The sequence below is a fragment of the Orbicella franksi genome, chromosome 14, assembly GCF_964199315.1.
Source record: "Orbicella franksi chromosome 14, jaOrbFran1.1, whole genome shotgun sequence".
Lineage (NCBI taxonomy): Eukaryota > Metazoa > Cnidaria > Anthozoa > Scleractinia > Merulinidae > Orbicella > Orbicella franksi.
In genome coordinates this window covers 13,591,721-13,604,631 of record NC_138158.1, presented here as the reverse complement: position 1 = coordinate 13,604,631, position 12,911 = coordinate 13,591,721, and the positions used below count along the sequence as shown (strand labels likewise).

Sequence of the window (12,911 nt, the reverse complement as noted above, 5' to 3'; positions counted from 1 at the left end):
AGAAAAGTATAGACCATATTTATTTTATTTGATCGAAAGTTCAAAGTTACTGTGCCAAGGACAAGGAACTCTACAAAGGCTGCTGTGACAATGGAGAAACCAAGAAAATATAGAGGCGGTAAAAAATCTATTTCGACTGCTAGCGATAGAATATAACAGACTTAAATTACATTTCGAAAATTACAAAATGGCCCTGAAGCAACTTCCATCAATGCAAACTAAAAGTAAAGAACTTCTCTAGACTCCAAGTTTTAAATTTAAGATTACACATTGGTAAAACTGAGAAAAATATCGAAATAGCGATAAAAGGATTCAAAATGCTTGTAAAGAAGAGAGACTAGTAAATTAGCCGTGTTACCTTCTTTCTTGATTTAAGGCTTCAAGAGAACACAGACATGGTACATACATAACTTAATAGAACTCTTTTTAATTAAGACCATGTGCACGGTACACATACGAAAGCGGACCCCTCATCGATAACAGGAGGGAAGTCATGGGTTCGATTCCTGTCGGGGACTCAGATTTTTTCTTTGTCTCATGCTCGTGTCATGTTGATCAATTCACCTTTCACATGGTTAAAATCTTTACATGCCCTTTAAACGTAGTCCTGGAACCATTTCTTCGGGCAAACATTTCTACATTTCTGGTGCTCGTCACTACTATCAACAGGTTGGGAATTAATAAGGTAATCGATCTTCCTCTGAGGTTGTTCACTATATCTCTTCGGCGGCTTGACATATGTCTGATTAATGCTCAGTAGTGATGACTCTTAAGTCTTCACCAGGTGCCTTATGTTTCTTCTGATTACTGTAGCTTCACAATTTCTCCTTGTCGGTTGATAACGGCCTCATGAGCACCGTGTCGCCAGACTGTAGGCCAGCTAACACCTCGTCGTCGTCGTCTTCTTCATCGATCACCTGCTCTCTTAAAGCCGCATGGTTGGTGGAGCCAGCGAAAGCGACCAAAGGGTGTGTTGAATGAAGGTTGTCAGATATGGTGACTCCTTGACAAAAACAATTCACCCACCTACCTTTTCCAAGGCAACACTATAGTTTTTCAAATCCAATCTTAGCCTAAAACACTAGGTGTGGTTTGCAACTTGTCATTCATAAAGCTAACAGTTTCAGATTTAGCAATGCCAGACACCCTTACCTTGATAAAGTTCACTTCGTGCCATGTTTTAGCAGCTTAGAGTGGCCTGACATCCTCATCAATAGCAAAGAAATTGACATGTTTTCTTATCTCACCCCTGGTACATCTGAGGGGGAATTTTCCAAGAAGATCCATTATAGATCCAGTATGCATCTTGAGCGTTGTAGATGTTTTCTTCGAATACAAATCTTTGGGATTATCCCAGATGAGTGAAATTTATTTCAGGGAGAGTAATTTGCAGTTTGCTCTACAATCAAGCTGAATTGTCACATCTCAAGAGTTGTTTACCCGCATATTTGTAAACAGTTGTAAAGGAATTAAGAACTTCGTATCTTCAACAGCACTGATATTGTGTCTAATGACAACAAGAGTGTACGCTTTAAACGAACATTCGTCTAAATCACTATAGTGCAACTTCCGATCCGCACTTGACTTGCCTGGTGGACAGTTCACGGTAAAATGATGGTTCTCTCCACATCTGCATGTATTATCCTGCTGGCCATAGGCAAAGCTTTTCATTCCATCTCTTATATATCTCCTACCACAGAACTTGTAATCAGTTTAGTCACCTCTACTCGCCGTTTTCTTTCCTTCAGGTTTCGCCGTGAGAGTCCTTCATCCCCGTTTCTAAACGCTTGACTTCTTAAAGATTTTGCATTTGCTTCAGTGGCTCCAGCAATTTCTTATGTTCTCTCAAATGTCGATTATCAGGAACTACGAACACAATGCGATTACAGATCAACGAATCTCGCTAATCTCTAAATTCACAAATTTTAGCCCATTTTTCTTAGAAGAGTAACTTATTCGTCGATCGACAAGCCCTTCTCCTGGCTTGAAGAAAGGAATAAGTACCTTCCATAGATTGTATTCTTTGGGGGTTCACAAAGTTTCTCCAAATACTCCGGAACTTCGTCAATTTTGACTTTCTCCTCGTCGCTTTCCCACGAGAAGGCGTTGTAAACATCGAAAGCTTCATCTCCAATCACAGTCAACCTGATCATCCTTACTAGTATCCGGTAGCCAGTTCATAAGTTGTTCCACTTTTGTTTAAATCTTTTTCATATCACAACCATATGCCATATGGTTGTGATATGAAATACCTTTTTAAATGCAGTGTATGAGTACCTAATTATAATGCCCCTTTATAGCTTCATTGCATTACTATAAATTTATGCCAAAACAGGACCTTCATGTTAACCTTTCCGCTTTTCGGGTGTAAAACATTTGAAGCATGCATGCTGTTACACAGAGGTGTCGATTTAATGCAAGTCTCGTCTGTAGTACTACACTGAATTATTTCCGGGACTGTTGCAATACTGCCTGCGTAAACGATCTCATCCTATTCATCGTGATAATTTGGTTTGCAAATACAAACAAGAGAAAGGGAAATCACTTGTCAATGATCTTTTATCCTGTAAACATTTTGTGAAATTCTAGTACCACACTTCCCTAACGGCCTTGAAATTTCACAAGTGTTTTAAAAAGTTTCCACACATGAGAGCTAACGAGTGTCTTATCAAGAAGAATCAAAAAGTAAAAAACTACCAAAACACCACAAGAAAAGGCTGCAAATAAAAATTACTTACTAACCTGATCTGCATTTTAATCAAATGGAATACATCTGTAACAAACTACATTAATGTCCAAACGGAAAGCTTGATACAAAAATGTACTTACTATCTTGGTCTGTTCTAACAACAATTGGATCACTGGCTGGTCCATCTCCTTTCACAGTAGATGCAAACACTGTGATATTGTAGTTCACATACTCCTTTAGATTTGCCAATTCTGTCTGACGAACAGAGCCATTTACTTCAACATTTCCGTTGTCATTCTCTGTTTGTGACTTATAAGTAATGTTGTAACCCGTGATGATACCATTCTGTTGGTCAGCTGGAACTTCATCCCACGTGACTGAGATGCTGGTTGAGCTTGTGTTCTGTCCTTTTACATTTTGTGGAGTACCATCAGGTTCTGATATAGAAATTGAAAGCAGAATTACATTGCAACGAACGTAGTGGTTGTTCAGTACTTTATTAAGCACTTTAAGATACGGTCATTACGGACTATGGTAGTACGCGCCGCGGACCTGGTTTGAGGTTTAGTGTACATGCTCATTGGCAGGTGGCATTCGTAGTCATCTCATCGCTTGCTACTGGGAGAGTTCACGCTGTTTTGTGTAGTGGGGAAAACGTAAGTATTTTCTACTGAATTCCGACCCTCTATCGATTTCTAAACTTCATTTTTATGTCAAACAGTCTTTAGCCAATAGGTCTAATAGATTTGAGTGAAACCAGAGCAAAGGTCGCCGATATTGAAGCGTTTCTGGCTCTGATTACTCACGTTCTTTAAAATAGGTTTGTTTACCAACAGATCACGCAGGATGTCGACGGGAAGGGAAAGCAGGTAATTCACTTTTTTTTACAGCTTTTCAAAGATGAATATCAATCTTCGTTCGAAATATGTGCTTTTGTAAACAAAGTCCTTCCATTCCACTGTAAACTGTTCCTAGTAGGCACTTGAAACGTGCCGGAATCTGCAATGTGTTCACATCCAAATAGAATGGATCATAATCCCATTATGGCAATGTGGATTAATAAGCAGGTAGTGATCGTAAAGAAACAAAACCTCTTCATCATCTAGAAAACCATCGGCATGAGCTATTGAGAGCGTGCTTCTGACATCTTCAAAAGACATTTATGATTTTCTTTCTCAATGACACCCATAGTCTGAGTCTTCATAGTCAGAATCTTAACGCCAAACATCAGTCCAATTTTCATTATTACTGTAAGCCTTCCCAACATTAGTTGCTTCATTTACTGGGAAATTGTACATGCAGTGGAACCCCGCCTTACGGTCACCTCGTTATCACGGCCACTTTTTTTGTCCCGGCGAACTGACCATACATTTTGTTATAAGAAAACCCCATTAATGCGGCCACCCCGTTAATAAGGCCAATGGCCACATTCTGAAATCCCAACCTGTATAATCCTTTATAATTATACCCCGTTTACACGGCCACTCAAACCAGTAATGTTCATCTTTCCACTGTTAATATTGCATGTAGCGGTTGAAATTTCAATTTTTAAAAATTTATATCTGCAATCCGGGAGCTTATTAAAGAACAGTTGTTTAGAAGTGCAATTGTGATATATCTATTAGCTCTGTTAAGAGGTTAATCAATTTAGACTAGTCATGAAATTTGACCCTACCCCCTTAATACGGCCACCCCGTTAATACGGTCAAATATTGGCCCGTGCGTCACCGTATTAACGGGGTTCTACTGTACATAATAACCGTTAAAAGAAGAAACCTGCCAGAAAGATACTACGAAGGGTGTTACAATACCGAATGAAATTTTCGGAGTTGCCTACATCTTTTCTTTGAAATCAAGCATGGGTACTGAGACAACACAGAGTTCACAGTCTTAAACAGTATAGGTTAACTCTAAAATACAGGTGAGGAAAAAAGATACTTTTCTGAAATGTGACAACGAGACAGCTTCTCTTAAGATAATTACATTCATGTCATGAATTATTTTATTAGGATAATGAAAAAAAATTCACAGGTTATCTCCACTGAAGAGTTATCAAGTGTTATAATGACTGCATGAACCTGTAAGAAGAAACCGCCATACCAACCAGAAGAAACGTGTACTACAATACAAATTACTTACTATCCTGGTCTGTTCTAACAACAATTGGATCACTGGCTGGTCCATCTCCTTTCACAGTAGATGCAAGCACTGTAATATTGTAGTTCACATACTCCTTTAGATTTGTCAATTCTATCTGACGAACAGAGCCATTTACTTCAACATTTCCATTGTCGTTCTCTGTTTGTGACTTGTAAGTAATGTTGTAACCCGTGATGATACCATTCTGTTGTTCAGCTGGAACTTCCTCCCATATAACTAAGATGCTGGTTGAGCTGCTGTTCTGTCCTTGTACATTTTGTGGAGGACCAGCAGGTTCTGATATAGAAGTTAAAAGTTGAATTATATTGCAACGAATGTGGCTGGGACTTAGTACCTAGTTACACAATGCTGACTACCTGTTTGTTTAGTTTACACTTGTCATACATGTAATTCTTTTCAACATTAGTTTCTTTGTGTATCGTGAACGTTTACCATGACTAACAAATAATGCATTGTGTATATATATGCTATTTGCAGGCCGGGAGGTCCGTATTGGAAAAACAAAAAACTGTGCACAAGGTCTTGAGTATGCGGCATCGGGCCTTACTCAATGTTTCCCAATAGGGAATGACCAAGGCCGGCAAATAACGTCATCGTGTTTATTTCTTATCTACGATATTGCTTTGAAAGAAACTTTCGTGTTGAGTTTTAATTAAAGCAGTTCAGTTCAAATCTGGCGTACGCAAGTGTTAGACATTCCGGGCACAAAAAAGGATGAAAAAGCTTGGAAAGTTGCCTAAGTGTTGAATGCTTCCAGTTTACGTTGTTCTGCAGTGTAACAAAAAGCTTGAAAAGTTGCCAAAGTTGGAAATTTAGGAGTGATCCATACTCAGGTCCAGATAGGAAAATCTGGACCGTACTGGACGTAAAAGAAAACGTACTGTACCAGAACGATAACCTGAAGGTTATCACTTACAACATCAGATATAATCTGCGTTTTTTCCAGTTAAGGTATCAGTATTTTCTTTGCGTCCATATGACTTAGAATTCCTTTGGCATGCTCATTAAATCTCAAAACAAATGAAGTACAAACAACAACTACTGAGCTGTGTGTTCTCAAGACTTGCACAACTTTCCATTAAAACTGAATACCAAACATCTCTAGCGTTCTACAATGTAATCAGTTACTTAAACCTATAAAAAACTTTAACATGTCACTTCGTCCGACCAGAGTCCCTAAGTCTCTTAGTGAAATGGCATGAATCGAAAATTACCATAACAACCAAAAGGAGAGCTTGATAGGAAACTCTATTAACTACGGAATTACCAAAACATACACCAAAAAATCGTGATAAGAAATGTTACTTACTATCTTGGTCTGTTCTAACAACAATTGGATCACTGGCTGGTCCATCTCCTTTCACAGTAGATGCAAACACTGAGATATTGTAGTTGACATATTCCTTTAGATTTGTCAATTCCGTCTGACGAAGAGAGTCATTTACTTGAACACTTCCATTGTCATTTTCTGTTTGTGAGTGATAAGTAATGTTGTAACCCGTGATGATACCATTCTGTTGTTCAGCTGGAACTTCCTCCCATATAACTAAGATGCTGGTTGAGCTGCTGTTCTGTCCTTGTACATTTTGTGGAGGACCAGCAGGTTCTGATATAGAAGTTAAAAGTTGAGTTATATTGTAACGAATGTGACTGGGCATCACTCACCAGTAAGACATTGCTGACAACCTGTTTGATTTCTCCATACTTGTCAAAAGCCTTTTCAACATTAGTTTCCTTGGGTATCGTGAACATTTACCACGAGCACATAAAAAGGGAAAACGTATCAGAAAGATAATGTGAAAGTTATTACGTACAATTACAGATCATCATTAGTGGAAGATTTAAAACTGGACGTTTCGGAATCATCATCAAGACAAAATAAGTATGAGAAAGCACATAAAAAGTAAGCTCAACCTGACAATTAACATAGCCATCTAATTAGAATGTCAATTTTAAGCTCTACCCGACTTAAATACTCGCTTTCTTGCACTTATTTTCTTTTGATCACTGCGTCATGATGACACCGAAACGTCGAGTATTAAATCTTTCAGTAATTTTTTCATTTCTTTGCTTTAGCAACTCTCTTTTGATCAAAAAAATCAGAATCTGTATATTTTTTCCAGATGACACATCTTTGCTTCGATACTACTTAAATTCCTTATTCATTAAATTAAAGTCTCACGACAACTACCGAGTTGTGTGTTCTCAAGACTTAAAAACCTTCCATCATTTTTGAATACAAGCCATCTCTAGTAGAGTAGTCTACCTGCAGAAAACTTTCACACGCAACCTCTACGGACCAGAGTCCCAAAGTCTCTAAGTGAAATGGTATGAATCTGTCAAAACTACCACCACGACAAAAAGAAAAGCTTGATAACAAAATCTGCTTACTACGAAATTACCAAAACATCCCCAAAAAACCTGATAAAAAAGATTACTTACTATCTTGGTCTGTGCTAACAACAATTGGATCACTGGCTGGTCCATCTCCTTTCACAGTAGATGCAAACACTGTGATATTGTAGTTCACATATTCCTTTAGATTTGCCAATTCTGTCTGACGAACAGAGCCATTTACTTCAACATTTCCGTTGTCATTCTCTGTTTGTGACTTGTAAGTAATGGTGTAACTCGTGATGATACCATTCTGTTGATCAGCTGGAACTTCATCCCACGTGACTGAGGTGCTGGTTGAGCTTGTGTTCTGTCCTTTTACATTTTGTGGAGTACCATCAGGTTCTGATATAGAAATTGAAAGCAGAATTACAGTGCAACGAACATAGTGGTTGTTCAGTACTTTATTAAGCAGTTTAAGATACGGTCATTACGGACTACGGTAGTATGCGCCGCGGACCTGGTTTGAGGTTTAGTGTACATGCTCATTGGCACATGGCATTCGTAGTCGTCTCATCGCTCGCTACTGGGAGAGGTCACCCTGTTTTGTGTAGTGGGGACAACGTAAGTATTTTTTACTGAATTTCGACCCTCTATCGATTTCTAAACTTCATTTTTATGTCAAACAGTCTTTAGCCAATAGGTCTAATAGATTTGAGCGAAAGCAGAGCAAAGGTTGCCAATATTGAAGTGTTTCTGGCTCTGATTACTCACGTTCTTTAAAATAGGTTTGTTTACCAACAGATCACGCAGGATGTCGACGGGAGGGGAAAGCAGGTAATTCACTTTTTTTTACGGATTTTCAAAGATAAATATCAATCTTCGTTCGAAATATGTGCTTTTGTAAACAAAGTCCTTCCATTCCACTGCAAACTGTTCCTTGTAGGCACTTGAAACGTGCCGGAATCTGCAATGTGTTCACATCCAAATAGAATGGATCATAATCCCACTATGGCAATGTGGATTAATAAGCAGGTAGTGATCGTAAAGAAACAAAACCTCTTCATCATCTAGAAAACCATCGGCATGAGCTATTGAGAGCGCGCTTCTGACATCTTCAAAAGACATTTATGATTTTCTTTCTCAATGACACCCGTAGTCTGAGTCTTCGTAGTCAGAATCTTAACGCCAAACATCAGTCCAATTTTCATTATTACCATAAGCCTTCCCAACATTAGTTACTTCATATACTGGGAAATTGTACATGCAGTGGAACCCCGCCTTACGGTCACCTCGTTATCACGGCCACTTTTTTTGTCCTGGCGAACCGACCATACATTTTGTTATAAGAAAACCCTGTTAATGCGGCCACCCCGTTAATAAGGCCAATGGCCACATTCTGAAATCCCAACCTGTATAATCCTTTATAATTATACCCCGTTTACACGGCCACTCAAACCAGTAATGTTCATCTTTCCACTGTTAATATTGCATGTAGCGGTTGAAGTTTCAATTTTTAAAAATTTATATCTGCAATCCGGGAGCTTATTAAAGAACAGTTGTTTACAGGTGTGATCGTGATATATCTATTAGCTCTGTTAAGAGGTTAATCAATTTAGACTAGTCATGAAATTTGACCCTACCCCCTTAATACGGCCACCCCGTTAACCCGGTCAAATATTATCGGCCCGTGCGTCACCGTATTAACGGGGTTCTACTGTACATAATAACCGTTAAAAGAAGAAACCTACCAGAAAGATACTACGAAGGGTGTTACAATACCGGATGAAATTTTCGGAATTGACTACATCTTTTCTTTGAAATCAAGCATGGGTACTGAGACAACACAGAGTTCACAGTCTTAAACAGTATAGATTAACTCTAAAATACAGGTGAGGAAAAAAAGATACTTTTCTGAAATGTGACAACAAGACAGCTTCTCTTAAGATAATTACATTCATGTCATGAATTATTTTATTAGGATAATGAAAAAAAAATTCACAGGTTATCTCCACTGAAGAGTTATCAAGTGTTATAATGACTGCATGAACCTGTAAGAAGAAACCGCCAATCCAACCAGAAGAAACGTATACTACAATACAAATTACTTACTATCCTGGTCTGTTCTAACAACAATTGGATCACTGGCTGGTCCATCTCCTTTCACAGTAGATGCAAGCACTGTAATATTGTAGTTCACATACTCCTTTAGATTTGTCAATTCTATCTGACGAACAGAGCCATTTACTTCAACATTTCCATTGTCATTCTCTGTTTGTGACTTGTAAGTAATGGTGTAACCCGTGATGATACCATTCTGTTGTTCAGCTGGAACTTTATCCCACATGACTAAGATGCTGGTTGAGCTGCTGTTCTGTCCTTGTACATTTTGTGGAGCACCAGCAGGTTCTGATATAGAAGTTAAAAGTTGAGTTATATTGTAACGAATGTGACTGGGCATCGGTCACCAGTAAGACATTGCTGACAACCTGTTTGATTTCTCCATACTTGTCATAAGCCTTTTCAACATTAGTTTCCTTGGGTATCGTGAACATTTACCACGAGCACATAAAAAGGGAAAACGTATCAGAAAGATAATGTGAAAGTTATTAATTACAATTACAGATAATCATTAGTGGAAGATTTAAAACTGGACGTTTCGGAATCATCATCAAGACAAAATAAGTATGAGAAAGCACATAAAAAGTAAGCTCGACCTGACAATTAACATAGCCATCTAATTAGAATGTCAATTTTAAGCTCTACCCGACTTAAATACTCGCTTTCTTGCACTTATTTTCTTTTGATCACTGCATCATGATGACACCGAAACGTCGAGTATTAAACCTTTCAGTAATTTTTTCATTTCTTTGCTTTAGCAACTCTCTTTTGATCAAAAAATCAGAATTTGTACATTTTTTCCAGATGATGAATCTTTGCTTCGATACTACTTAAATTCCTTATTCATTAAATTAAAGTCTCACGACAACTACCGAGTTGTGTGTTCTCAAGACTTGAAAACCTTCCATCATTTTTGAATACAAGCCATCTCTAGTAGAGTAGTCTACCTGCAGAAAACTTTCACACGCAACCTCTGCAGACCAGAGTCCTGAAGTCTCTTAGTGAAATGGCATGACTCTGTCAAAACTACCACCACGACAAAAAGAAGAGCTTGATAACCTACGAAATTACCAAAACATCCCCAAAAAAACCTGATAAAAAAAAATTACTTACTATCTTGGTCTGTTCTAACAACAATTGGATCACTGGCTGGTCCATCTCCTTTCACAGTAGATGCAAGCACTGTAATATTGTAGTTCACATACTCCTTTAGATTTGTCAATTCTTTCTGACGAACAGAGCCATTTACTTGAACACTTCCATCGTCATTCTCTGTTTGTGACTTGTAAGTAATGGTGTAACCCGTGATGATACCATTCTGTTGTTCAGCTGGAACTTCCTCCCATATAACTAAGATGCTGGTTGAGCTGCTGTTCTGTCCTTGTACATTTTGTGGAGGACCAGCAGGTTCTGATATAGAATTTAAAAGTTGAGTTATATTGTAACGAAAGTGGCTGGGACTTAGTACCTAGTTACACAATGCTGACTACCTGTTTGTTTATTTTACACTTGTCATACATGTAATTCTTTTCAACATTAGTTTCTTTGTGTATCGTGAACATTTACCATGACTAACAAATAATGCATCGTGTATATATATGCTATTTGCAAGCCGGGAGGTCCGTATTGGAAAAACAAAAAAACTGTGCACGAGGTCTTGAGTATGCGGCATCGGGCCTTACTCAATGTTTCCCAATAGGGAATGACCAAGGCCGGCAAATAACGTCATCGTGTTTATTTCTTATCTACAGTATTGCTTTGAAAGAAACTTTCGTGTTTAGTTCTAATTAAAGCAGTTCAGTTCAAATCTGGCGTACGCAAGTGTTAGACATTCCGGGCACAAAAAAGGATAAAAAAGTTTGAAAAGTTGCCTAAGTGTTGAATGCTTCCAGTTTACGTTGCTCTGCAGTGTAACAAAAAGCTTGAAAAGTTGTCAAAGTTGGAAATTTAGGAGTGATACATACTCAGGTCCGGATAGGGAAATCTGGACCGTACTGGACGTAAAAGAAAACGTACTGTACCAGAACGATAACCTGAAGGTTATTACTTACAACATCAGATATAATCTGCGTTTTCAGTTTTCCAGTTAAGGTATCAGTATTTTCTTTGCGTCCATATGACTTAGAATTCCTTCGGCATGCTCATTAAATCTCAAAACAAATAAAGTACCAAGAACAACTACTGAGCTGTGTGTTCTCAAGACTTGTGCAACTTTCCATTAAAACTGAATACCAAACATCTCTAGCTTTCTACAATGTAGTCAGTTACTTAAACCTATAAAAAACTTTAACATGTCACCTCGTCTGACCAGAGTCCTGAGGTCTCTTAGTGAAATGGCATGAATCAAAAATTACCATAACGACCAAAAGGAGAGCTTGATAGGAAACTCTATTAACTACGGAACCACCAAAACATACACCAAAAAATCGTGATGAGAAATATTACTTACTATCTTGGTCTGTTCTAACAACAATTGGGTCACTGGCATTTCCATCTCCTTTCTCAGTAGATGCAAACACTGTGATATTGTAGTTGACGTATTCCTTTAGATTTGTCAATTCTGTCTGACGAACAGAGTCATTTACTTGAACACTTCCATTGTCATTCTCTGTTTGTGACTGGTAAGTAATGGTGTAACCCGTGATGATACCATTCTGTTGCTCAGCCGGAACTTCATCCCACGTGACTAAGATGCTGGTTGAGCTGCTGTTCTGTCCTCTCACATTTTGTGGGGCACCATCAGGTTCTGACAAAAAAAATTGTAAAACCAAGTTTACTAGAGGTTTAATGACCCTTGATAACTACCATTATTTACTTTACAGAGGTACTTAAGGGCCCATTAACCGATTTATGCGCCGCTCGCGTGCGTTGCTAAGGAGGCGAAATTTTACTTCCGGTTACTTACGTCAGCCTGAGCGCCGAAAATAAAAACAACTCAATAACTTCCAAATTCGCTTACATTTTAGACGCTTTTCTTTGTGTTTCACAAAATACAAAGTAAAAAAAGTACAAGCAGAGACAAAATAAGAAAAAGAGAGAAAAACAGGAGCAATAGAAAGAGAAAAACTAACTCCGTGTCGCTTTGTTTGATCCTACCGAAGTGCGCTGGTAGTGTAAATTGCGCACGCGCTGATGGGGTAACTTCCAATATATATCGGGCGCACTTCTGGTTTCTTTAAATGCTAAAGGAAACTCGGTTTTTCATTAAATCCAGCCTTTTTTGACGGATTTCGATCAAAGCCAACGTTAGAAAGATAGCTATGCATTCCTTTTTCAAAACCATGCTTTTTTCAGAAAATTACGAATTTTTTAATATTTGAAATTCTCTCAAAATCTGACCTTTTAGAAATGAAACAAAATCTATGCATAGCGTAATGAGGATTTAAATTAAAATATTAAATCAATGAAAAAAATCCCGATAAAGTAATTTGCCTGGGAGCCTTTGCGTTTTTTCAGTATTAGTCACATGACCATGGGCGTGACCCGATGACGTCATCACTAGTGTTACTAATCATGAAAAAGTTAAAACACATGAAATAACTCTGAAGTAACTAAAAATGATGAGGTTATATGAGAATAAATTTTCCTTAGCAACGGCTCAAAAAGA

At 38.1% G+C, this 12,911-nt stretch overlaps 1 protein-coding gene across 1 annotated transcript in view; it reads right to left on the bottom strand.

The window, feature by feature from the left end:
- Nucleotides 1-12,911, bottom strand: part of LOC145467656 (uncharacterized) — a 107,871-nt gene that overhangs the window by 36,196 nt on the left and 58,764 nt on the right. The window contains exons 28-34 of the mRNA XM_081451237.1: nucleotides 11,754-12,050; nucleotides 10,418-10,714; nucleotides 9,296-9,592; nucleotides 7,292-7,588; nucleotides 6,159-6,455; nucleotides 4,829-5,125; nucleotides 2,830-3,126 (exon numbers count right to left, since the gene is read on the bottom strand). Coding sequence (XP_081307363.1) covers nucleotides 2,830-3,126; nucleotides 4,829-5,125; nucleotides 6,159-6,455; nucleotides 7,292-7,588; nucleotides 9,296-9,592; nucleotides 10,418-10,714; nucleotides 11,754-12,050 — 2,079 coding nt within the window. The remainder of the gene's footprint in view (nucleotides 1-2,829; nucleotides 3,127-4,828; nucleotides 5,126-6,158; nucleotides 6,456-7,291; nucleotides 7,589-9,295; nucleotides 9,593-10,417; nucleotides 10,715-11,753; nucleotides 12,051-12,911) is intronic.